Source organism: Gossypium hirsutum, chromosome A10, assembly GCF_007990345.1.
Source record: "Gossypium hirsutum isolate 1008001.06 chromosome A10, Gossypium_hirsutum_v2.1, whole genome shotgun sequence".
In the NCBI taxonomy this organism is placed as follows: Eukaryota; Viridiplantae; Streptophyta; class Magnoliopsida; order Malvales; family Malvaceae; genus Gossypium; species Gossypium hirsutum.
Window position 1 is genome coordinate 118,154,843 of NC_053433.1, and position 27,845 is coordinate 118,182,687.

Genomic DNA, 27,845 nt, shown 5'->3' on the forward strand with positions numbered 1-27,845 from the left:
TGAGAATTTTTTGGAATTTTGAGGGATGCTGATTGTATTTAAGAGGATGGATTCTAAGGAATGAACGTGGAAGTGGCCGTATGCCTTGAAATTATTAGGTTCATTAATTGGTCAGTCAGCTGGTCAAATGTTTTCAGGGAAATGAGATAGCAGATGTATTAGGTAAGGTAGGCATTTGAAGGAAAGTATTTTCATGTCTTGATGGTGATATTTGTTCTTTTTTATTTAGTTCTCTGTGCGATCATTGGTATTTCCATGCCCTGGCGTTGTCTGTTCTTACTTGGTGTTTGAGTTTTGGTTGACTTGTGCTACTGATGTTTTAATTCTACATATTGGTTCTGAAATGTCTTTGTCCTTTGTTTGCTTTTGTGTGTGTTGTCAGTTATTAGTGAAAGTTAGTCTTAACAAAAAAAGAAGATACCAGGGCTTTTCATGTTCAAGTAAGAGTTAGAAAGAATGCAACTGGCTCGAGAAAGTGACCTTTAGAAACTACAAATATAATGGGTATCTCCATTGACAATGGTGATGCTCTTTTCCTATTTATATACGTATACAATCGCTGCATTAGAGATGGAGATTTGATTATTGTATATGAGAGGCATGATTTTTCCAGTGTCTTTTTCTAGTTAATATTCATTCTTATTCTGCTGCAGGGATATCCCATTCTATCCCATTTCAGGATAAACTATTCCAGGAATAAACCCATTATATCCTATTCCAGTTCAGTATTTTTATTGCCCGGTTCAGCATTTTTATTGCCCGGTTCAGCGGTTTTGGTAACCGGTTCGGAGTTTTTTACGTGTTTGAACCGGGATTTCTGTCATAGTTATTCCGGCCAGGGATATCCCGGTTTGGGGATATCCTATTAAAGGATACCCTGGTTTTGGTATATCCCATTCCAGGGATCCCTGGTTTTGATATACCTGGGTTTGGGGTCTAAGGGTTTGAGGCTTGGGGCTTGGGTTTGAGGCTTAAGGTTTACGGTTGGGGTGGTGTTTTTTGGCTTTCTTTTTCTTTTCAAAGTCTCTGTTACCGTTTTCATCTCTTTTATGGAAAAATTTTAAGGACATTGTTGGATATTTCTTTTTAATTTCCATTTTCTCATCCATTTCTTATGCTTGTTGCTAAACTGTTGTTCAGTTTACTTGGTTGAGTTACTAGTATGATGTTCTTATATATATCCTATGGTAATTATTTGTTTTGAACAGGACTTTGCAACTGTTGTTTTCTGACAGATAGGTTTGAACATGTCTTTGATTCAATTTCGTCTTACACTGTCTTTCTCAACCAGCAGTATGGTGGATTTGCACTCCTTTTCAACTAAAGAATTTTATTGGCTCGCATCATGCTTTTGGGGCATCATCACCTGCAAACTAGTAAGTAGTCCAATATGCTTTTGCTTTCATCAACGACATTTTTGGTGGATTGGAATTTTTTTCAGCTCTTTCTTCTTCGTAGATTTCGGTCAAATTCAATGGCTTTTATTAATCTTCTTTTTCATTTCCATCTTTTATAAATTCAATACACTCTAATCTTGGCACTCAGTAAACCATCCTTAGCCTTATCTAGTTCGTGTTACTTAAAATTTGTTCCTAAATCTTGTTGATAGATTAGCTCCATAGGTGGCTTTTTTTCATTTCTGGGAATGGTAATAGTTATGGTGGTATAAAATTGCTTAGAATCATATTCGGCCAGTTTCTACCATTTATTTTTATCCAAAATGTAGGAATAGGCTTTGAAATTGGCAATTAAGAAAAAGAGAATGACTGTGAATAGTACCTTAAAACAGAGAGGAAGAATAGGTTGGTTGAGAAGAAAATGGTTTGGCGCCAACAATGATGCAACTAAATTGTGCTAATGCTCATAAAAGACCTGCCTTCCCGATATTCTAACCTCAAATGAAGCATAAAAGGGTTTGGGAAACTTAGGATAAGACAGCTCCACACTTACAACTAAAAGACCCTAGTAGTGGTTCCACTTTTGGACCTGTAAATTTTGAGTCAAAGTTGTCCATATCTACATTTGCTGTCCATGCCCAAGTTGGAGTAGTTTATTAGGTTTGTTCTAAGTTGCCAAAGTTTGTGGACTATTTAGGGAAATTATCGAAGCCACTTTATCTTAGGTTCATCTATTTAGGACTGCCTAGAACTGCAGTATTAGATTTGTCATCAGTAATACGGAATTCACATTTCACTTTTAGAGTACAGAATGTACATATTTATCTAATTTCTGATACTCATATTCAGATATTCTTACGTTGGGAGTCTTTGAACTTTCCAAACAAAAGAATCATGCATTGGAAACATAATGCAATTCTATCATTAAATATCATAAGTTGGCTTTAGCTTTAGAAGTAAATTGAGTAGCTGCATAAGAATTTCCTTTTTTTATAGTAATGGTAATTTCACTTCTCTTTTTGGGTCTATTTGTTGGTATTTTAGAGATTAATGCAACTTATTATCTGTCTTTTTAAACTATGTTACCTAGACTCTTCTTTTTTTTTCTAAAGTATGATGATCTAAATATATGGAAGAACTTCAAATATATGCTTATTTGAAGTTTTTTAGAAGATTTAATAGGAAAGTCGTCTTTTAATGTTTCATTTTCCTAGTGAATAGTCTGCTTTAACATTTGAATCTCTTTCATGTTCCCTTTTCTTATGTGCCTATGTTACGAGCTTCAATATCTAGTAACATTTTTGTAAGAACCTTCATAAAGGCTTTTAACAGCTACCATTTCAGACAACACTCGCAAAAGCAAACAAAGGACAAAGACATTTCAGAACCAATATGTCGAATTAAAACATCAGTAGCACAAGTCAACCAAAACTCACACACCAAGTAAGAACAGACAGCACCAGGACATGGAAATACCAATAATCGCACAGAGAACTCAATAAAAAAGAACAAATATCACCCTCAAGCCATGAAAATACTTCCCTTCAAATGCCAACCTTACCTAATACCTCTGCTATCTCATTTCCCTGAAACATTTAACCAGCTGACTGATCCAATTAATGAACGTAATAATATTTCAAGGCATAAGGCCACTTCCACGTTCATTCCTAATAAAACATAATTTTATTTGCTTATTAGTTGATGGTTTTATGAGGCTGAAAAGATTTATAAAGCTTATTAGGTAAGGTTGGCATTTGAAGGGAAGTATTTTCATGGCTTGATGGTGATATTTGTTCTGTTTTATTGAGTTCCCTGTGCGATCATTGGTATTTCCATGTCCTGGCGCTGTCTGTTCCTTACTTGGTGTTTGAGTTTGGGTTGAGTTGTGCTACTGATGTTTTAATTCTACATATTGGTTCGGAAATGTCTGTCCTTTGTTTGCCTTTGTGAGTGTTGTTAGTTATTAGTGAAAGTTGTCTTAACAAAAAAAGAAGATACCAGGGTTTTTCATGTTCAAGTAAGAGTGAGAAAGAATGCAGTTGGCTTTATAATTGTTAATGGAAAGAGGTTATGACTTCCAAGAGAAGTTAAGTGGACCACGTGTAAAATTTTAGATAATTTTGATGATGAAAACTGGTGAAGGCCACTCTTTGATTTATTAGAGTTTAAGTAGCTTTCAGGACTGCTAGCTGAAACTTTGGAAGATCCATTCCAAATTGAACAAATGAAAATGTTGTTGGCATTACCAAAATCAGGAATATGTCCGCAGATGCGCAACTAAAATTAGAGTCCTAATGTACAAAGCTTGATTAGGTGAGCTGAATCAGGTAGAGATATTGTATGTAACAAAGCTTGATTATGTGGTTTGAATTAGGTAAAGATATTGTATGTAACTTTATTGAAGCTGTCGAGGTTGTGTGGATTAGCAGCTAGGGGATTGTTTGGTATGATGTTTTGAAGTTGATGTATGTGATTTTTGCTGTTTATTGCTGCCTTAATGAAAAATCCTTATTATTTTATTTCTTTCGTAACAAAGAAATATCAGTACACACTGTTGCACAGAAGAAAATTTTAATTAGCTTTGAATTTTGCTTCCATTGGCCGAAAGCTTTAAAGCTATCACTTCTGGTAAAGATTTTACAATAAGCCTTTTTATTTTATTAGCCAAACACTTTGTCCATTTCTAATACCGACCAACCTTCTCAATTTGTCTCTCCTTTCTCAAACGTGTTATGCATCTTCTCTTCTGTAATGTGATACATCTCTGCTCTTTACAATGACACCTTTCCTGGTTCATTTCATCTTTCTGACACATGTACTTAGCATCTTTTTGGTATCTTCATTTTTCTTTTTTTCTCCCTTTTTTAGTGAAGAGATAAATGACTTTCTAGGAAAAGATATTTTATTGGTAACAAAAGAAATATGGCCTTAATTGTTCTTTTCTTCAAATGTTATTATTGATGATAAATGATGGTATGAATTATTTTAGCATCTTAGTATTCAATGTATACATTTTTTGTCTTATCCATTTTATAAGTAAATACATATAATCGATATTTTGGTCTCTGCACAGTGTTTCATTGATTTTTCTTAGATGAAATTTGGAGATGCTAGAACATAACTTAAGCTCTTTGGTATATTTTACAAATATTTTTATAGAATTGTGATTAATTCCATATGGACCTGGATGAGAAGGTCATCAACAGTTTGTTATCATACTAAGTCTTGGAGTCTTCAGGAACTACTTAATTTGGAACTATCAAGTGAACCTTATCTTCTTTCATTTGTTCATATTTTTGTAACTTTCTTTTTCATTTTAGTCTGTTGCTTACAATTATGTAGCAACTGGAAAGTTTCCTTGAGTTTGAATAATCTTTGATAGACTTTTGTGTCAGTTTTGAGTTAGGGTTTTTAATTTTTTCTAGTCAATTTGGTTGGATTGGATTTGGTTGATCTCCAAATATGAATCAATGTTTTCTCATGTTAATTTGCTATGAAATAGCCTTTAGTTTTGCGTTAGGCTCGAGGTTAGGCCCTTTCATTTCTCTGTAGCTTCTAGTCAGGGTGGCTTGGGCTTTTGGTATGTTGAGCAGTTAAATAGGTGACAATCAAAGATAATGTGTTGTCCTTTCTGTTAACACTAGCTGATATCTGATATTTGATCAACATATAACAAAATATCAAACTTCTTAATTAGAGAAGCATGAAAATCTTCAGCTATGATTCTAGTTTTTGTTTGCAAAACTATAATCTGAGGTTGAAATTTTTAGCTTTTTAACCTCTTAGTTTGATTTCTATTTGTGAATGTTAATTTTTAGCTTTTTAACCTATTAGTTTGATTTCTATTTGCGAATGTTAATTTATGTTATTGTTTTCTGTATGAATCATGCATTAACCTCGTCAGTTGCATGTGCGAATGACCTAGTTTTATTTATCTGTTTGGGGTAGGTTCACACGAATATATTCTTGCTGTTTCTTTAGGTTAATATGTTAATTCTTTTCTGCTAGGTTAAAGTTTATTTGACATTCATTTGCGCTAACATTATGTTTGTTTGCCTTTTTTTTGTTTGTAGGTCTTAGCTTTTAGGGACATAGCTCCCCGGGGCTCCTACGCACATTTCAATTATTCCAAAATCAAAGGATGGCCTAACTGGTTTGTCTAAGGTACAATTTTTTTGTCCTCATGACTAACTGAGCAGTAAACATTTATGCCCTCTATCATGGAGGAAACTACAATTATGGCTGGGTATTAATTTGGAAAAAAAGTATGGAGTATTGTTAAAAGAATGCTTCAGATTTATTTTATGGGTATCCATTTGTATCCATTTGATTCGATTGACTTTTGCTTGTGCCGAATGATGAAAAATTATCATGTCCGGTTCCTTTGGGGGATGGATCTAGAAAAATTCACCTATCCTAATAACAAAAAAACCTGAGTTGAACGATCCTGTATTAAGAGCTAAATTAGCTAAAGGTATGGGTCATAATTATTATGGGGAACCCGCATGGCCCAATGATCTTTTATATATTTTTCCAGTAGTAATTCTCGGTACTATTGCTTGTAACGTGGGCTTAGCGGTTCTAGAACCTTCAATGATTGGTGAAGTTTTGTCAATTTGATTTGCCTTTTGCGTTTTGCTCACACTTGATGTTGTATGAGGAAAAGAAAGAGAAGGAAAATAGGAGTGAAATTAAATGGAAATTGTATCGAGAAATTCTGGTGGTAAAGACTAAGAGAGTCTTAGTGGTTATAAGAAGGTGGGGAACTGAAAGAACATCAATGCTGAGGAAAACCTTAGAACTTGATATGCAAGTATTTATAGGTATAGGCCATAAATCCATGAGATAAATTGAGCTTCTAAATATATCCGTACAATGAAAAACCCTAATAAAACCTTAAAGCAATATCCATTATTCATCCTTGTTGGAAGAAATTGTCTTTAGAGTTAAATTGCATATATCCCTCCTTCCTTGTGTCAAAATAGATGACCTTCCCAATGAACTATTGTAAAAGTTGGCTATAAAAGCCATTCAAAACCATTGTAAAAGGGGGCGGGTTCTTTTTTTTTTTGTTTTGTATAGATCCTTTCTTTATCTATGTATATATATTATATTTTCATATATATAATTTATTTCTTTTGAAGATCCCGTTTTAAAATTATACTCTGTTTATTTTGACTATTTTCTTATTATTAATATGTGTATTGTAGGAATCCTTTTTCCTATTTTCTTCTGTTTTATATATTTATATAATTGTTTTTATTTCTTTTGTTTGCACCATTATTAACATGTTACACTACCATTTTATTATTTGTCATTAAATCTTTTTTTTGCCACTATGTTTTATTGTTAATATGCATCGTTCAGCTTATTATGGTAATTTTATTTGCATGTGACATACCATTATTTTCGTTTTTTTAAATTTTAATTGCCCAAATTTATTTATTCACAGATTTATTCTCAATTGTTTTTAAAATAAAGGCAATGTTCGATATTTAAAGAATTCAAAGGATCGTGCCCTAATGTACTGGGCTTCGCTTTATTTGTTTGTTTTGAATATTCGAATATCCTCTTAAGGCTAAAACGCACGTTTTAAAGGCAAGCTCACAATTGAGGGTCAAAAATGTTGTGTTCTAACGTACTGGATGTAATATTTTACCTTGAGGTGAGATGGTCTTTAATACACATTTGACTTACCTAAATGTTTTAAAAGCCAATAAAAGGAGGATCGCGTTTTGAACTCTATCCAAATCTTTAATTCTCGACATTAAGACAGTAAATAATCAATCAAGTACCAATTTTGGGCGTGTCGAGGGTGCTAATCCTTCCTCGTACGTAACTGACTCTCGAACCAGTTTTCTATTTTTGCAGACCAAAATCGTTGTTTTGAAAAATTTATTTATTTATTAAAAACGACCGTGTTTTGAGGTGATCCAATCACACCCTATTAAAAACGATTGGTGGCGACTCCCAACTTTTCGTTTTCAAAAGTCGATTTTCCGTTTTCAAATAAAAATGGTTTCGATAGTTCTGTTTATTCTTTTTGTTTGTTTACTGTGTAATTTTGTCAGAGATTTTGATTTTCAGCTTTAGAGAAAGTCTATTTCTTTCAGTATTTGAAACTCCAGGAACATCGGACAAGGCATGGCACCCTTTTTCAGACATGGCCATTGGTTTCAAAATGGTAGCTAGATCTAGATCTATGGTACATGCCCACTGCCGAGAGTTTATTTGGTAGTTTTTCTGGATAACATGTCTTTTAAATTTGTTGTGAGTTGTGACATTCTGTTTCTTAGTTTTCTCAAAAAGTCTGTAATTTAGTTTTAAAAAAATAATAATAATAATCTAATTGGGATGGTTGTTGATATTGATAAGAATTGGAGAATTTCAACCGACTTGCTAATTGCAAAGGTTTTTGTCGATTTGGGTTTCTTGATCACATACGATGGAGATTGTCATGATTCGTGTATGCATGTATGTTTTCTTTTTCATACTGCTAGGTGCTTTTTTCTTTAAAATAGTTGGGATTGTCTGAGTTCTGTTGGGTATGATTTGCAAATGGATTTTGATTGGAAGTTTTAGGTAGACCCCTGGTATCTCTGTATATTAGCTGAATAGGTTCTTTTAAGTGAATAGCCTACTCCGGGTATATCCCACTTCTATGCTATCTCCGTTCACAAATATTAGTGCCTGGTTTGATAGTTTTAGTGTCCGGTTCAGCTTTTTTTCTTATTTGGACCGGACTACTTCTTGTACTTATTCATGGCAGGTATATCCCATTCTAGGGATATCCTAAGGTTGGATATCCCGGTTTGTCACTATCTCGGTTTGGGGTTTTTAAAAAATTTAATATGCACGGGCTGAGTTTTTACAAAAATTTTAGATTATTTTTTTGGGTTGAGCCTGTATCAACCTTACCTTTCAAACCTACCCAATAAAAACTCCCCCATGATTATTAATGCATTAAATTCTGTAGTATATTCATTCAAACTAGGCTAGCTATTTGAGTATCTTATTTATCTTATGGAGGGAGATTGAAGGCCCTGAAGAATATCTCCACAAACCGGACTACTTGTCACTCTTATTCGAGGCAGGGATATCCCATTCCAGAGATATCTCGGTTTTGGAATATCCAAGAGAGGGATAACCCGGCTTGGTTATATCCCATTTGAAGGATATCCAGACGTTGGTTTAGGGTTTTCTTAAAGTATTGGGTTATTATTAATATGCAAAAACACATAAAACCATCAGGACTTAAGCAAAACAAAAGCTTGGAAAAATAGGCTTAATTTTATCTGTGTCTAAGCACATCATGATTGTAATATTTAAGAAAATGTTGTATCTTCAATTCATAAAAATTGAATATAACTTTTCTAAAGGCCAAATCTTGTTATGCTCTTTTCAAGATAGAAGAACAGCAGAGGGGTTTCCTTAAATTTTTTGATTAATAAATATATTATTTATTTTTTATAAATTTTATATTATATAAAAAATAGATTTCAAATCTGAAAGGTTAAGTTTACCTTAAGGAAAATATCATCTATTTATCAAGTCTGATCTAATTTAATAGGCGGATAACTCTAATCATCAATCAAATAATATAATTCAATTTAAAATTTATAAATAGTAAATTTAAATCACTTGTTTTTAAATAGACAGTTATATCCATTTCTCTTTATAGTACAAAATTTTAGGTTATATTCTCTTTGAATAAGTGTTGAACATGGCTTTAGGGAAATGAAGGGGCTGAGTAAGAAAACATAGCATGTCATTTTATGAATGCTAATGATGATAACATTCATGTAAACGGAACGATGACTAGGAACTGTAGAGAGGTTTATTGACAGCCCAACTATTTGGTTTTTCCATGTAGAAAAAACTTAAATTGCAGTTGCATTTTACCTGTGCTGTCTGTTCCCCAATAATGAACTGGTCCTGCTGAAAACAGGAAATTCTGGAGGCTCCTGAGAAAGCTGAGTCTCATATTTGGACATTTTGGACACTCGAAGAAGCACAAGCTTATTGGAAGCAAGAATTTGGACATTTAAATGGTCGAGAATCAAAATAATCGAAATAGACTTTAATTAAGCTGCATGTTGCAGACTTACAGCTGAGTTTTCTTGTTTTTTTCCCCTTTAAGTTCCAGTTGTTACCTTTTAACTATTACAATAAATCAATAAATTAGTGCAACAGAGAGTAGAGGTTCTTTTGTTTGTGTTAAGAGCTGTCTATATAAAGGGCTGTGTTTTTTATTTTTGTTTAATTTGTTTTCACTAGCGGTCTTGCTAAGGGTAATAGATGAGAATTTTTTGGAATTTTGAGGGATGCTGATTGTATTTAAGAGGATGGATTCTAAGGAATGAACGTGGAAGTGGCCTTATGCCTTGAAATTATTAGGTTAATTAATTGGTCAGTCAGCTGGTCAAATGTTTTCAGGGAAATGAGATAGCAGATGTATTAGGTAAGGTTGGCTTTTGAAGGGAAGTATTTTCATGGCTTGATGGTGATATTTGTTCTTTTTTATTTAGTTCTCTGTGCGATCATTGGTATTTCCAAGTCCTGGCGCTGTCTGTTCTTACTTGGTGTTTGAGTTTTGGTTGACTTGTGCTACTGATGTTTTAATTCTACATATTGGTTCTGAAATGTCTTTGTCCTTTGTTTGCTTTTGTGAGTGTTGTCGGTTATTAGTGAAAGTTGTCTTAACAAAAAAAAGAAGATACCAGGGCTTTTCATGTTCAAGTAAGAGTTAGAAAGAATGCAACTGGCTCGAGAAAGTGACCTTTAGAAACTACAAATATAATGGGTATCTCCATTGACAATGGTGATGCTCTTTTCCTATTTATATACATGTATATATTAATGAACGCGGGTCTTCCTGGCATTCTAGGTGATAGTTTATTCTTAATGGAACTTTGGGTATGTGGTAAATATTTTCGTTTTGGGGAGTAAATTTTGGTGCAGAAATTGCATATTAGTCCAACATCATCTGTGTCTTCAATTGAATGTGTTTTCCGTCTTTTAAAGATATTGCTTATTGATTCCTCGATGAAGATACCGTTCAATCACTGCATTAGAGATGGAGATTTTTTTATTGTATATGAGAGGCATGATACCATGAAAGCTGTTAAAGTGTGCGAGAATTCGGTTCTTCAAATTCGTTTCGGTGTATTTAAACATTCAGATTGGATCGGGAAGCCATTTGGTTCCATAATTTTCAGCAACAGAGGTGGGTTCGTTTACGTATTGGCTTCGACACCGGAGTTATGGACTTTGGTTCTAAGTCATAGGACTCAGATTCTTTATATTGCGGATATTAGCTTTGTGATTATGTACTTGGAAGTAGTTCAGGGTTGTTTGGTTCTTGAATCCGGGACTGGTAGTGGCTCATTAACAACATCGTTTGCAAGGGCTGTGGCGCCAACAGGACATGTGTATACCTTTGATTTCCATTAACAGATGGCTGCCTCAGCTAGGTAAGCCTTAGTGTTTATTGTTTGCAAAAGTGCATTGTGATGAAATATGATATAGTAATTCCTTAGGTTAAACTTGAATACTGGGTTATCTTTAGTTGATGTCTTCATAGATCTACATTTTGTTGCCGTGATTATTCATTGTCTCTAATTGTCTCGGTTTACAGATCTTTATTAGTTTCATTAGTGAGTGCATTGTTATGAAATTTTGGTTTCAAAGATTGTTATGAAATATGATTTTAGAAACTGCTTAGGTTGAGCTTGAATTCTAGGTGGATTTAAGAAGTCTGTTCAGGTAGATGTATTCTTTGAAATACGACATTCTGTTGCTGTCATGCTTCGTAGTCTCAAAATTATCTCGGTTTTGTGGAACCTTGCGTAGGACTCATTTATGATGCATATTTTGTCCCATTATATGGTTTCCGTTTGTCTAAATGATAATAGAAAGATCCAAGGATGGTTGTTTATTTTTCTTTGATTCTTCTGTGTTGGTTCGTGAAAGAAGGAATGTTTTATAATTTTTCACTCCTTAAACAGAGAAGACTTCGAGAGGACTGGAATAAGCACTTTAGTTACCATAGGAGTCCGAGATATTCAGGGTGAGGTATTTCCCAATCAGTTTTATGGGTTGGCTGACTCCGTATTTCTGGACCTACTGGAACCTTGGCTAGCCATTCCTTTAGCTTGAAACATGTTGAAACAAGATGGAACTCTGTGTTCCTTCTCACCGTGCATCGAACAAGTGCAACGTTCATGTGAAACTCTTAGATCTGAGGTTACAGGTAACATATTAGAATTAAGTTATCCCAACTTTTTCAAGCAGTTTTTCTTTTAAAGCAGTTTCAAAACTGCTTTGAAACTTAAACCTAATGATTATTCTCTTTGGAACAAGCCTGGTGCAACACAAGCCAACTGTGTGCAGAGTGCTGATGCAATATTAGCTTATCAACAGGTAGCCTCTTCATGATTCCCCCTTGAATAGTGGTGGCCTATCTGTATACCACCTGATATGTTAATTTCATAATTACTTTTTTTTATAATTAAATATTAATTTTCCCTATCCTAAAATTTTGGGGTTCTCTTTACTAGGTTGGAGCACCTGTAATGTGTGAAATTCAAAATATATGAGGACTAGGATTTTACTAAGAATCAATTTGTATGGTGTGTTGGTCACTATTTTGCATGTTAGGCCAGAATAAAAAAAAAATGAATTATGGTGTTGACAATGTCGGCAAGGGTGCTGTAACTACCTGAACCATTTGAGGTGCAAGATGTAAAAAAAAGCACTTTTTTGAGTAAATTAAGGTGAATATGTAAAATTTGTGCTTCTTGAATCAAGGGGGCTTTTTCGCTTCTATACAAAAAAGTGTGCCTAGGACTTGGCTTGTGCTTAATCAATTGAAAGGATGGCATAAAGAAACGCAAAACATGTGATAACCCAACATGTCAATCTTCTGTTTTCCAAACTCTTATGGGTTGCATCATCTTTTCCTCTATTTCTCTTCTTTCTTATCTTTCGATGGTAAAGTGATGCATTGGTGTGTTATACAGCTCTCTTATAGGGTTGAATTATTTACTTGCTCCATCTTTGTAACCTTAGGCTGCTAAAAAGATTCTCCAAATAACATGCTGCACCTAGTTGGACCTTAGAAAACAAACTAGCTCTTCTATTAAGCTCCATGTAATTAGTTATTTGATTTGTTGAAGCTATTTGTTAATTTAGATGATTTGATTATGCACTTCCTCAATTTACATATACCCTTGATCATCTCTTTCAAAATGCCCTTTTTAATGCATTCAGATCTTGCATATGCAGTTTGATTTGTTTAGCCTCTGTTACTGAGATTGTCCATTTAAAATTATTTGATGATAAACTTCCCTTTACCTGTGTTGGCCATATTTTCAGCACTATTAAATTTAGTCTTTTGGTCTATATCTGAATCTTTAGGCACTAGTTGAAGCCAAACTATGTGCGTGCTTAGGCAAACATGGGTATCAGTTACGCCAACCAGGTTTGTTATATCTTGCACTGTTCTCTCATTGTCTTGACATTCATGAAAAGGGAGCTCCAATTACTCTACTCTTAACTATTTTATTTTATCGATGAAAATAAAATAAAAATATTATAATATTGTTATGTTATAAAATAAAAACCCAAAGTTTCTCTCTGTTAAATCAAGATCCATTGTCATTAGCTTCTTTCTCTCTCGAAGAAGAAGGAAAAGAAAAGGTTTGAATTCATGAATCAGCTGTAGCTTCTTCCGAATGAGTGAGTCGAGGTAGTGCTAGTCTTTCTTTTAAGGTATAAATTTTGATTCTTTAGAAAAATCTTGTTTTTTCTTCATCTCTTTTTATTCTGTTCGGTTTCTGATCGATGAAAATTGAGGGAAATTTGTATCAAACTTGACATTAGTCCCTGGTTCTTTTTAAATAATTCCTTATTCACCTGTGAGTTGGCAAATTCTGTTCATCCTGCATTTTCCCGGAAGCCAAACAGGAGACTTAAATGTTTTTAATTTCTCCAATTTCCCTTTAATTTTTTCTAACGTCTTTTTTCCTTTACTGGCTGTTAATTTTCTTTCTTATTCTGTTCGGGCTTTAACTCTGTCATATTCCGACTCGGAATAAGCTATTCTCTGGATATCCTGCCTTTTTTTATTCCGGTTCTGAATTTTTGGCTTCCGGTTTATTGGTTTTAGTTCTCGGTTCAGCTATTTTTTAATGTCTGGACCGGCCAACCTGTCATACTTATTTTGGGCAGGGATATCCCGTTCCAGGGATATCCCGGTTCGTTGTTATCCCGTATGGGTATATCCCGGCTCGGGTAATCCCATTTTTGGAATATCCCGATTCCCCACTTTTTTTTCCTAAGTCTCTTTACCTTCTTTGTCTTTAATTTCTCAAAAAAAAAAAAAAATTAAAGAGGGTATTAATTACCATAAATGTTACCGTTGTCACATGGGGATTTAGAAAATTAAGTTCTCTCTCTTCCATTCATAGCTTCCTCGTTTCTTCACCTATTCGAAATTTGAATCCTCAAATCTATCTCTTCTATCCATAGCACCCCATTTATTCGCCGACTCCCTCTCTCTCTGTGTGTCTGTTTCGAATTTCTTCCTCTCATTTTTTTCTAGTTTTGGGTCATCGAATGCCAAAAAAAAAAAAAACACAGAAAGACGCTACTCTAGGTTTTCTCTGCCGTTTCTGGTTTTTGTGATTTTTTGAAATTCTCTTCTTCATCGGTGACTGATTTCAGGTATGAATCATGACTTCTACTTTGTCTTTGTCTTTGCCATTTCATTTTTGTTTTAGTTTCAGATCTATTCTTTATTACTTGTATTTCATTTGATTTTTTTTTATGATATTTTTGTTTTCTTCTTTATAAATTCTTTGTCTTTGCCTTATCATCTCTTTTTTTTTTCAGATATATTTATTTATCACTCGAAGCAAAGCAAAAGGGAAAGTAGGAGGGTTTTGAGGATAGTGAAAAACGGTTGGTCCTGCTTCATCGGACATTCATTTCAGGTATGAATATGTACTTAAAATTTGTCTTTTTATTTCATCTCTGTTTTTAGTTTCTTATATGTACTTTTTACTAATATACACAAATTTATATTTATCACTCAGACCTAAATTTGGAGATGCTAGAACATAACTTAAGGTCTTTGGTATATTTTACAAATATTTTTATAGAATTGTGATTAATTCCATAAGGACCTGGATGAGAAGGTCATCAACAGTTTGTTATCGTACTAAGTCTTGGACTCTCCAGGAACTACTTAATTTGGAACTATCAAGTGAATCTTATCTTCTTTCATTTTATCATATTTTTGTAACTTTCTTTTTCATTTTAGTCTGTTGCTTACAATTATGTAGCAATTGGAAAGTTTCCTTGAGTTTGAATAATCTTTGATAGACTTTTGTGTCAATTTTGAGTTAGGGTTTTTAATTTTTTCTAGTCAATTTGGTTCGATTGGATTTGGTTGATCTCCAAATATGGATCGATGTTTTCTCATGTTAATTTGCTAAGAAATAGCCTTAGTTTTGGGTTAGGCTCGAGCTTAGGCCCTTTCATTTCTCTGTAGCTTCTAGTCTGGCTGGCTTGGGCTTTTGGCATGTTGAGCAGTTAAATAGGTGACAATCAAAGATAATGCGTTGTCCTTTCTGTTAACACTAGCTGATATCTGATATTTGATCAACATTAAGTGAAACGTGATAACAAAATATCAAAAGTTTTAATTAGAGAAGCATGAAAATCTTCAGCTATGATTATAGTTTTTTTTAATGTTAATTTATGTTATTATTTTCTGTATGAATCATGCATTCACCTCGTCAGTTGCATACGAGAATGACCTAGTTTTATTATTTATCTGTTTGGGGGCAGGTTCACACGAATATATTCTTGCTGTTTCTTTAGGTTAATATGTTAATTCTTTTCTGCTAGGTTTAAGTTTATTTGACATTCATTTGCGCTAACATTATGTTTGTTTGCCTTTTTTTTTTTTTTGTTTGTAGGTCTTAGCTTTTAGGGACATATCTCCCCAGGCTCCCATGCACATTTTAATTATTCCAAAATCAAATGATGGCCTAACTGGTTTGTCTAAGGTACAATTTTTTTGTCCTCATGACTAACTGAGCAGTAAACGTTTATGCCCTCTATCATAGAGGAAACTACAATTATGGCTGGGTATTAATTTGGAAAAAAAGTATGGAGTATTGTTAAAAGAATGCTACTCAAGTTTTGTCAATTTGATTTGCCTTTTGCGTTTTGCTCACTCTTGATGCTGTATGAGGAAAAGAAAGAGAAGGCAAATAGGAGTGAAATTAAATGGAAATTGTATCGAGAAATTCTGGTGGTAAAGACTAAGAGAGTCTTAGCGGTTATAAGAAGGGGAACTGAAAGAACATCAATGCTGAGGAAAACCTTAAAACTTGATATGCAAGTATTGATAGGTATAGGCCATAAATCCATGAGATAAATTGAGCTTCTAAATATATCCGTACAATGCAAAACCCTAATAAAAGCTTAAAGCAATATCCATTATTCATCCTTGTTGGAAGAAATTGTCTTTAGAGTTAAATTGCATATACCCCTCCTTCGTTGTGTCAAAATAGATTACCTTCCCAATGAACAGAAAGTATGTCACCGAGTCTAGAATTAAAAAGCTCATCACCAAGTTATTTCAATCCATCAACTTATTGCAATCACTAAAAAACTTGTAAGGTGTGTAATGAAACAAACATAAGGCTCCAAGATGTCCGATGAAATAATTTAGTGTTAGAATTTGCAATTTTTGTATCCAAGGCTTGTTCATTTGTTTTCTATGTCATAATCACCTGCATCTATGACCTCCATGCTCTGCACGTTTGCAACAGGAATTTAGCAACATTTTTGTATGTCTCTTGAAATTATCTTCAATCTTATTTTCACGTTTGAGTCACCCGTTCATTTCTTTCAGTAGTATGTTTTCAGTGCTTTATTCGATATGTAGGTTTCTCTACCAATGCATCATGTGCAAATTTGAAAGGACATGCTAATGTGTTTTTACCAGGGAACTATATCTAACTCCTTGTGCTATTGCAGATGGATATACCTTCCAAATTGGCTTTATCTTTCCTTTTCTTTCTGCTACTATCTCGTGCTTTGAGTAGTCTTTACATGCATGTCACCTTTTAGCCTGCTTTTCTTGCATAACACAATTAATGAGCTAAACATACAGGAACAAGCTCAGTTAACATCTGTAGATCAAATGAGAGGGGGAAATATAGAAAGTTTGTCTGCAATTCAGCAGACTAGGATGCTTGCACATACACTCTCTCAAAACAGTGATCCTAAGTTTCGGGTTACTTAAAACTGGTTGGCTAAATACTTGCAATGTGTCAAGATAGCTCTTAATGGTATCATCGTTACTATGCATGAGTTAATATATGCACTTATGTGCTGTATGTTTTGGGGCATGCAGAATTCAAAATTTCTTCAATTTGTATCCAAGATGAGTCGATGTGAACTTATCATTGATGATAATCAGGTCAAACCAGCATCAGAGAACTGGGCAACAGAATATCAGCAACAGTACAATGGAGGTGCTTCTTGGGCTGATGAATTTGCTCATGATGAGGCAAGTAGAGATCTTGTGGAAGGTAAAGAAGCTTATATATTAATATGTCCTGATAATCAGTCATAAATTCCTTTTAGCAGTTTCCTCCTCCTTTTCTTCTGCCTTGCCTACGTAGACTAAAATGGAACTAACATCACTGACCTTAGGTAGTAATCACATTCACCAACCCTAGGTGGTTGAAACTAGTTTAGATGATTGGAGAATGTCCCAAATGATAATGATGGTTTGGTTAGTGCTATTATCTATATATCTACTATAATTTAGCAAATAAAGTGTGAATGACTAATGATTCTGTATTATTACATCTTCAGTTGAACTTTTAAATCAACTAAACCTGTAAATCTTATATGAGATTATCTATATTTGTTATTTATAAAATTTGCTACTCACTGTTTTGGTGGTTCTTAGTATTTCTATGGGCCAAACCAATGGGTCATGGAGTTTACTGCTAAATTCAGCAGTGAGACTTTATTGATTATAATAAGTTAGAAGATAAACTGTCACTGATGATTCTTGTAATTGTATATCTCTGTTTGGTATTAAACCAGCTAAAAACATTGTAATTTGTATGAATGTTCTTATTATACAGAATCTGCTACTCTGGTTGGTGGTTCTTTGATTTTCTTCAGCCTGATCAATGGGCTGAGGAGTTTGCTACTGTATGAGAACAACTAGGGTGTTTTGATTTGTTTATTCAGGATACGAAGTGCAACTAATGATTCTGCGTGTTATGTATGATTTTGAGACTCCTAAACCGTGCGAAGCTCTTATTCTTATTTGAAATATTCTAATTTTCTTCGTTTCATTAAATGTTCTTGACTTGATGGTTAATAGGTTTTCCGTGGACCTGACCATTGGGCCAATGAATTTGGTGCTGAAAGATTGCAACAAGAGTCTGTCGATGATCAATGGGTCAATGAATTCTCAAAGTTGCATGTTGATGACTGGGCAGAAGAATTTGATAGTCAAGTTGGTGAGGGGCTTTGGGAGATAGTTCATCTGATAACTGGGCAAATTCTTATGATGAGTAAGTGTGGTAGCCTTGAAGAAGTTCACTTTATAACCTCTCTTAATTCTACATGATTGTTTTGGTTGTGAGAACTTGTAGGTTCCTCAGCGGTCGGACGCTTCAAGGGGTGTCTATGTATTTTCTGATATGAATCCATATGTTGGTCATCAAAATCCTTTAAAAGAAGGTCAAGAGCTATTCAGGAAAGGACTTTTGAGTGAAGCAGTGCTTGCCCTAGAGGCTGAAATTATGAAAAATCCTGAGAATGCTGAAGGTTGGAGATTGCTAGGAATAACCCATGCTGAAAATGATGATGACCAGCAGGTAATCCACTTTGCTCTAGTTTGTCAGAGTTGGATAGTTCCTGTGTATTCTTACACCAAAAGACATTGTTTTTGTGTTCTTTAATACTACAAGAATTTCTATTAAGAGATGTGACTGCTTGTCTAATTCAGCCATCTGTTCAGCATCTTTGGTTACGATTCTTTGCCTGGCAAGGTTGACCATTTACCTTTTTATTCCACCTAAATCTAAATCATTTTTAATCGTGTCTAATGCCCTGTGAATACCATCATATTTTAGATAACAGAACAACCTATTGATTAAGCAAGCAAGAAAACCTTTTGAACACAAAGGACCTATTTTCTTGTACGGCTACATTTTTTGTTTTATTTGCTGGCTTGATAGCCATGTTGGTGTACCATGCAATGTTCATTTCTTGTGTATGAAAACTTCTACTGGAAAGGGATAGAAGGAGCTATTTTTCGTTTAAACATTGAAGTTTGTAATATGATTGGTATTACGTTGGGTGTGTGTATATATGACATTTTTGTTTTGACCATGCCACTCATCTCACTCTCTCTCTCTCTTGGGTGGGGTGGACTAATGTTTTATTTGAAAATGTGCAATTTTCTATTTTTGCAAGTACTATTACTCTACAAGAACTTGTGAGCTGACAACTGCTGTTCTAATAGGTAGGAGAACAAAGCTCGACATGCAAGATTGTCGTCAATGGGTTAAGAGAAGGATGGAAGACAGAGGAGCCAAACCTTGTGGGTTTTCTCAAACAGCTCCACCTCACAAACCCTTTGATTCTTACTTTTTCTGGTAAATAATAGGTGATATTTTGATGCTTTTCCTTCTTTGAGGTGCTAATAGTATCTCCATTAATGGTTCTATCTTTTGGATTTAAGAAACTTACCATATATGTTTGCATATTTATACCATAGGCATCTCAATATTACTGTCACAGTGGTTATGAAACACTATCCTTCATTTTTTATCTTCTTTTAGCTCTCAATTAATTGTTGTTAGTGAATGCGTTCTTTTTTATTTAGATTTGCAACTAGAATAATCATGACTTTTGCAATTTGTTTTTGCTCAATTTCTTTTTTAATTACTAAAATTTTCTCACCTTTTGTAGGTTCTCCCCGTAACCCTCAGATTGTATCTTTTTTGGAATTACTAGATCTTCCTTATGTTTTTGATAATGCATCGGACTCAAGGGATAGTCCTCCTTCATTGCCTCAAAAGGGTAAAGAGTTTTCTATTTACCTTGTCCCACTCAGTTTTGATGCCTTGTCCCTTTATATGGTACTTAGCAGCTTTTTGTTAATCTTCATTGTGATGCAGTCAAACCTAGAGTATACATGAATCTAGGAATACCTTTTGCTTCTCGTGTTTAATATGGTGCTGATGCTCTCCAATATAGTTTAATGGGATAGATAATTGATCATTTGCTTTCAACCAAGGTAGAACATTGAATGCGCCTAATGTTTTGAGCTTTGTGCATATCATACGCAATGCTATAACTTTGCCTTGTCCACGTTGATTGAACTAAATCCATTAAATTTCTTAAGGTGACATTGTTTTTCCTGTTGGTTCATTAGATGATTACAGCGAAGACATTCCCAATGAAGATAAGGATGATCTAGAAGATGATGCAGAACGGATGTGAAGTTGGCTACTTGGTTTAATGGCCCACACTTTTCCAACTTTCATCAGTAGGGGAGAGCACCTATACAAGTTTCTTTCTTTCTATCTAAAATAATGTATAAACATCAAATATTATGTCAATAGCTATTATCACAGTCATTCATTATATGAGCTTGAATTTGGAATCTCAAATTTTTTGGGGCTTTTCTAATTGAATTGATGTTATTAATATGGATAAATGACAATAGCATGGAGTTTGTATCTTGCTTCTTGCAAATTTAGTAATTTGTTGTATTCCGACATCCAGGAACATCCAAGGCATGGCACCCTTAATCAGGCATGAACTTTGTTCTTTTTCAATAAGCAGTTTTCAGACATGGCCATTGGTCACAATCCATTAGCACATTTATAAGACTATTAAATTGTTTAAAGGGATATTAGAAGGGTGAACTAGAAAAATTGTAAAGGAAATTTTCGCATTTTATTCTTAATTTTATAGAACTTAAAAGAGCTCTTATTTTAAGAAATTGTGATTTATAAATTGGAATGTAAAATTTGATATCGAAGAAACTAAGACTAGGATTAATGATGTAGTTATGGTGGGGGAAGGAGATGTTAAAGCCTTTTAGAAGGTTGTGGAAGAAGATGATGAATCCAAAAGGTTGTTATATTGTTTTTTGGGTCCAATCAATTGGCTTAGAATGCTTGCAATTGAAATACATTAGAGTTTTGTATTTGAGGTGGTATCAGTTTATGGAATAAGCTAGGGATGAGGTGGGGCTCTTGCTAGAGTTGGTATTGAAGTATTACATGAACGATGTTCAGAAGGTATAACCTTCTGAGTCACAGGTTTACTCTGTGATTATTTATATTCTTTAGATTGTGAATTTTATTTGGGGGCTTCTCATTGATATTGTGTTCATTAGAGGTTATAGAAGACACGCCACTATTTCATTCTATCTAAAATTTTTTACGTTTTTTGCCTTCTCCTTTACTTATATTTTATAGTTTCCCTCAATCTATAAATGCAATCTCATTGATATGCTTGTTTCGTCTATGGTATTATAAGTTGCCATACTTCCATTATTTTTTTGAGTAAATTAGGCTAGTATATTAAATAAAATAAAATTAATAGGATTGAAATACCCAGAATTTCAGATCCAATATAGACTTACAGAGCTTAATTATGCCTGCATGGGCTATTTATGAAGTCTGATCTAATTTAATACGTAGATAACTCTAATCATCAATCAAATAATATATTTCAATTTAAAATTTATAAATAGTAAATTTATGTTCTCCTTTATATTTTTAGATATATATTTTATTAATTTTTCTAACAATAAAATTATTTATGAATTACTAGAAAAGTGTAAAATAGTTATATTAAAAATATACGTGTAATAAAAAAATTAACATTTATTAATTTGAAATCTCTAAGGACCAACTCAAATTTTAAATTTTTCTTTATTAGTCACCACATTTAACATCATTAAACTACTAGATTTTAATTATATTTTTTTAATTCTTTATATATTCTACATAATAAATAGTATTATTTTAAAAATAAATATATTTAGACATTGAGAATATAAAACTGTATTAAATGAAATTTTGAAAAGTAAATAACTCAATTATCAATTTATTAAATGGGTGTATTAAATAGCAATAGTTACCGTTGGCAGGAGAAGATTCCTTCTGCCCGTTTTCATCAGTCTTTTCAAATCCCCTTCCTTCCCATTTCTTCACCATCTCTTTCTCTTCAAAATTTTCCTCTCTAATCCGTTTTCATCTCTTCCTTCTCAATCGTTTCTGCTTTTTATTTTTAATTTTTTTATTGTGATATTGGAATCACTTGCTTCATCCATAGATTTTGGGTTTTCAGCCCTAGGAAATATTGTTTCGGTTGGTCTTTTCAAATCTATGGATGTCGGTGTGGTTGTTCTTGTTGGATGCTTTGGGAAAGAAAGAAATTCTGGTTCTGCAAGATTTCACCAGCCATGGCGTCTCTTTTACAGTCAACTACTTTATTACTCATATTCTCTATTACATTGATTCTTATCCCAAATAGACACGCTATTCCCTTCATCGTATTGCACGGTAATGTTCTTATCCCACTATCTTTTCTTTTCAATTTTAGTGTTCTTATGCACTCTCCCATGGCTTAAATTCATTCTTTAATGCCCTAAAACTTGAGATGAATGGGGATTAGTTGCCAGTTTAACCTGATACCCATATTTCTTTTATGGATATAATGCTTAAAGTTCAACTAAGACCACATAACTTCATTTCTAGTGAAATTGTTTAAGCAATTGTGCCTTTGTATAAATTGTTAAAATCCTGTTAAATGTACGGGTTAAACAGGATTATATGCCATTTTAACCTGAAACCTATATTTCATTTATTTGATATCGTATAATATTGATTGTCAAAGCAGTAGTAATTGTATTTTGGTTTTCTAATAATCTGGTTTGTTCGCAAGGTCGATTATTGTACAATGCATCACGGATTCCCCAAGCTTAAACATAGCGATTCCTTTTCATCCATGATTGTCGAAATTATCCAACTTTATGCTAGCTTAAACATACCGATTCCTTTTCATCCATTCAGCAAATCAACACATTCACACTCATACACATATTAACCATTTTCATCTCAATATAATACTCAAAGTTAGCTACATATAACTATCTCAAAATACTCAACCATAACAAACAAATACTCAACATGATTCTTTGCCTGGCAAGGTTTACCATTTACCTTTCAATTCCACCTGAATCTAAATAATTTTGAATCATGTCTAATGCCCTGTGAATACTATCATATTTTAGGAAAGAGAACAAGCTATTGATTTAGCAAGCAAGAAAACCTTTGAACACAAAGGATCTGTTTTCTTGTACCGCTACATTTTGTGTTTGTATGGTGTACCATGCAATGTTCATTTCTTATATATGAAAACTTTTACTGAAAAGGGATAGAAGGAGCTATTTTTCGTTTAAACATTGAAGTTTGCAATATGATTGATATCATGTTTATCTTAGTGGCATGAGGCTTCAGTCAGAGTACCAGATTTAAGGCCGCAGTCTTTGCCTGGCTGCTAATGTTCTGGATCTAACCTATTATCATTTGTTGTCACATGAACTAGTAGTGCATTACATTTCTCTTATCATCCGCTTCTATTTATTATTGAACCATGTCAAAACCTTTTTGGCTTAATTAAAAATAATTTGAATGGATAAGGTTCCATCTTAAACTATGTCTATATCAAACCTATGAAGTGTAATGTTTCACATTTATTGCAAATTGTTTTGGATAATTAATGTGTCTGCTTATCATAATCTTGAGACTTACATGGATTATGCAAGACCTTTTTATACTTCTGTTATTCTTGATTAATGCACCTGTAGTTTTATGTGGTCTTTACTGGGGTCCTTATATTTGACTTTGTAGACAAAATGTAATTCACTGATTAGATATCTCTGTACAGGCTATTGCAGCAATGATGCGTGCTCAGGAGGCCGATCCTACCAATTTGGAAGTACTTCTTGCTCTTGGTATGAGTTATACAAATGGTTAGTGAAAGCTTATCGCTTTAATCAAGATGAGATTAAAATTTTGGAGTGTCAAACAAATAATACTGTTTGAAAGTTCAGAATTGGAGCAGATTGTTGCTTTAAAGTATCTCACCCAAAGTATGGTACTCTTGTGCCACCGGAGTTTGCTGATTCTGTGTATTATGCTGGTGTAAGTACACTAGGTTATAATTCTTTGTTTTTTTGGTTGGTTTTTGTCTTTTGGAACAATGCCTTGATATTGCAATCTTGGTTTGAGTGTAAGCCGCTTCTTCTAATGTTACTGTGGGATAGTTTGCTTATGTTGTGAATGCTGTGATTACAAAGTGTCTTTTTTGCATATGGTTTCCATGACTGCAGTGATTATATTTTGGACTTAGAGTTTTACATACGGTGACAGAATATAATTTTCCTTAAGATTACTAGAAGCTTATCCCTAACATTACATTTTGGAAATATTATTGTTATATTCTGGTGTTAATCGAAGTGTTTTCTGCCATACAGGTTGCTAGATTATTCAATGAAGTTGGTCAGATGTCTCCTGAGGATGCTGATGTACACATTGTCCTTGGTGTTCAGTATAATTTGTCGGGAGAATATGATAAGGCCATTGCATCTTTCAAAACTGCTTTGAAACTTAAACCTAATGATTATTCTCTTTGGAACAAGCCTGGTGCAACATACCTTATCAACAGGTAGCTTCTTCATGATTCCCCCTTGAATAGTGGTGTCCTATCTGTATACCATCTGATATGTTAATTTCATAATTACTTTTTTTGTAAAAATTTATTTTCCCTATCCTAAAATTTTGGGGTTCTCTTTACTAAGTTGAGCACCTGTAATGTGTGAAATTCAAAATATATGAGTACTAGGATTTTACTAAGAATCAATTTGTATGGTGTGTTGGTCACTATTTTGCATGTTAGGCCAGAATAAAAAACAATGAATTATGAAGGTGTTGACAATGTCGGCAAGGGTGCTGTAACTACCTGAACCATTTGAGGTGCAAGATGTAAAAAAAGCGCTTTTTTGAGTAAATTAAAGTGAATATGTAAATTTGTGCTTCTTGAATCAAGGGGGCTTTGTCGCTTCTATACAAAAAAGTGTGCCTAGGACTTGGCTTGTGCTTAATCAATTGAAAGGATGGCATAAAGAAATGCAAAACATGTGATAACCCAACATGTTAATCTTCTGTGTGCCAAACTCTTATGGGGTGCATCTTCTTTTCCTCTATTTCTCATCTTTCTTATCTTTCGATTGTAAAGTGATGCGTTGGTGTGTTATACAGCTCTCTTATAGGGTTGAATTATTTACTTGCTCCATCTTTGTAACCTTAGGCTGCTAAAAAGATTCTCCAAATAACATGTTGCACCTAGTTGGACCTTAGAAAACAGACTAGCTCTTCTATTAAGCTCCATGTAATTAGTTATTTGATTTTTGAAGCTATTTGTTAATTTAGATGATTTGATTATGCACTTCCTCAATTTACATATACCCTTGATCATCTCTTTCAAAATGCCTTTTTTAATGCATTCAGATCTTGCATATGCAGTTTTATTTGTTTAGCCTGTGTTACTGAGATTGTCCATTTAAAATTATTTGATGATAAACTTCCCTTTACCTGTGGTGGCCATATTTTCAGCACTATTGAATTTAGTCTTTTGGTCTATGTCTGTATCTTTAGGCACTAGATTTGAAGCCAAACTATGTGCCTGCTTGGGCAAACATGGGTATCAGTTACGCCAACCAGGTTTGTTATATCTTGCACTGTTCTATCATTGTCTTGACATTCATGAAAAGGGAACTACATTTCTCTACCCCTCTAAATATTTTATTTTACAATCAAGATCCATTCTTTCTCTCTCTCGAAAAAGGAAAAGAAAAGGTTTGAATTCATGAATCAGCGGTAGCTTCTTCCGAATGAGTGAGTCAAGGTAGTGCTAGTGTTTCTTTTAAGGTATAAATTTTGATTCTTTAAAAAAATCTTGTTTTTTCTTCATCTCTTTTTATTCTGTTTGGTTTCTGATCGAGGAAAATCGAGGGAAATTTGTATCAAACTTGACATTAGTCCTTGTTCTTTTTAAATAATTCCTGATTCACCTGTGAGTTGGCAAATTCTGTTCATCCTGTATTTTCCCGGAAGTCAAACAGGAGACTTAAATGTTTTTAATATCTTAAAGGGGGAATCAAAATAAAATACTAAGTGACCGTTAAAATGGCCCAAAACTGATTTATTAGCCGTTTATTAAATATCTCTTCAATCTATGCACATTTATTATCCGTTTCTTTCTCTCTCTCTGTCTCTTGGTCTCCCTTTTTTGTTTTCTTTTTCTTCCTCATTTATTCTGTTTTCATAACAAATCCTCAAATATATCTCTTCAATCCAAATCTCCTCCCATTTCTTTATCGGTTCTCTCTCTCGGTCACTTTTCAATTTCTTTCCTCTCATTATTTTAGCTTTGGGTAACAAAAGGCCAAAAAAAAAAGCACACACCCTGCACCGTTTTTGTGGTTTTTGAAATCCACTGCTTCATCGGGGATTGATTTTGAGGTACGAATCTTGAACTTTGTCTTTGTCTGTCTTTGCATTTTGATTTCTATTTTGGTTTCTGATCAATGTTTTTTTTACTTCTATTTCAGTGGGTTCATTTCTCTGCCGTTTCTTTGTTGCAATTTTTGTAACCCCTGCTTCATCCGAGACTGATTTCAGGTATGAATCTTTGCTTCAACATTTGTCTTTTTGCTTTTTGCTTTTTTCATCTCTGGTTTGGAGTGTGGTGTGTTTAGCTGTGTGGGTTTGGGGTGTTGTTGGTTCAGGTTTGCAGTATTTGGTCTGACCCAAGTAAAGTCTCTTCTTTCCTCTCCCTTTTATCTCACTTAAGATAATGCTTTAAACTTTTTCGGCTGGCTTTCATTCTAATATGACTGTCCACATAGCCTACTGGTCTCGTGTATAAAAAACTGCTTTCTAGTCTGATGTCCTGCATAAGAAAAATCTCTGATTGGCTGGATTTTAAGTACTGTGAAACCAGTATCCCAATTGCTAAGTCAACCATCAGGAAATAGGCACACATGAATGACTTTAACTAAATAATTCCCTGGGAAACTCTACAATAATTCCCTTGGAATATGTAGTACTCTTCCTGTCCAGAAATGACTGTCTTTAATTTGTATCTTTCTTGCCCTGTAGCAGCAAGAAGTACACATTCATGGATTCCTTTCTATCTCTTTTGCAGGTGCAAAATCTATAATAAATAGAAGTTGAAACCGCTTATGGTATTGGAATTTTTGAAAACATTGGCTCATTCCGTCTCATTCATCTCCACTTTCTTTTTAGAAAAATGGATGTTTTCTTTCGGTCTCTGGTCTCCTGTCTTTCCATTCGTCAATGGCTATTTTATTGTTAATCCTGCCGTCGCTCTTTACATTCTTGTTTTAGTTTTAGTTTCAGATATATACTTCTTTTTACTTCTATTTTCAGAGTGTCATTGTCACGATTTTTGGTTTTCACCTTTAGAGAATCACCGTTTCGTTCCTTATTAGAAACGATAGATGTTATAGGTTAGACATCACTGTTTTGTTCCGTGTTACAAATCTATTGATCTCGTTCTGTTTATTCTTTTTGTTTGTTTCCTGTGTACTTTTGTCAGAGATTTTGATTTTCAGCTTTAGAGAAAGTCTATTTCTTTCAGTATTTGAAACTATGGATCACGTTTTTTCTTTCAGTATTTGAAACTATGGATCATTTTCCTTATTCCTTTATTCCCTCCCGTTTTTTCCTTATTTCTAACGTTCCTTTCTCCTGTATAAACTACAGTTTTTTCCCTTGTTTTCAAATATTTTCCTTCTGTCCTGTTCTCTTTCTCCCAGCCTCCTTTCTTGTCCTTTCTTTCTTCATACACACAAGGATGGTACACTAGGTAGAGGCTTTTCGTGAGATAAATCCCAAGTTTTGTTTGCCGTTTCTGTTATTTGTGGTTTTTGGAATCCCCTAATTCATCGGATATTGATTTTAGGGATGAATATGTATTTGTCTTTCCTTTTCATCTCTGTTTTGAGTTTCAAATCTATGCTTCTTTCTACTAATATTTTCAGTGGACTTTTGCCAGGATTTTCGGTTCTGGAATGATGGGAGGCAGTCTGACCCTATTTGCAAATGCACTGTAAGTTGCTTCCATTGTGAAAGTCTCTAAATCTTTGTGTTTTCATTTTGCACGAGAGTGTTGAGGTATAAAATATCATTCTTTTAAAAAATATTGTTTTTTTTTGGTTTTTTTAAATAATTACTGATCCACCTGTGGGTTGTCATATTCTGTTCATTCAGCTTTTCCCGGAAGCCAAAC

At 33.8% G+C, this 27,845-nt stretch overlaps 2 protein-coding genes and 1 long non-coding RNA gene across 3 annotated transcripts; all 3 read left to right on the top strand.

Moving 5' to 3' along the window:
- The first annotated feature begins 1,208 nt into the window (after window positions 1-1,208).
- Window positions 1,209-27,845, top strand: LOC107934534 (peroxisome biogenesis protein 5). The gene is given in 19 exon segments (XM_041078465.1): window positions 1,209-1,376; window positions 5,471-5,561; window positions 9,346-10,870; window positions 11,405-11,649; window positions 11,760-11,819; window positions 12,816-12,879; window positions 14,292-14,392; window positions 15,383-15,472; window positions 16,831-16,986; window positions 17,821-17,952; window positions 17,955-18,017; window positions 18,095-18,319; window positions 23,418-23,502; window positions 23,584-23,610; window positions 23,613-23,674; window positions 24,007-24,197; window positions 25,187-26,053; window positions 26,143-26,212; window positions 27,612-27,845. Coding segments are annotated over 14 exon segments (1,341 nt in total). The 5' UTR covers window positions 1,209-1,376; window positions 5,471-5,561; window positions 9,346-10,870; window positions 11,405-11,571; the 3' UTR covers window positions 25,194-26,053; window positions 26,143-26,212; window positions 27,612-27,845.
- On the top strand, window positions 10,197-10,850 carry LOC121208162 (tRNA (adenine(58)-N(1))-methyltransferase catalytic subunit TRMT61A). The gene is made up of 2 exons (XM_041078657.1): window positions 10,197-10,313; window positions 10,422-10,850. Exons 1-2 carry the CDS (start codon window positions 10,197-10,199, stop codon window positions 10,848-10,850), a joined length of 546 nt encoding a protein of 181 aa, XP_040934591.1.
- Window positions 18,342-19,878, top strand: LOC121207923 (uncharacterized). The gene is made up of 4 exons (XR_005903018.1): window positions 18,342-18,867; window positions 18,970-19,113; window positions 19,419-19,529; window positions 19,628-19,878. It is a non-coding gene; the product is annotated as an uncharacterized lncRNA (long non-coding RNA).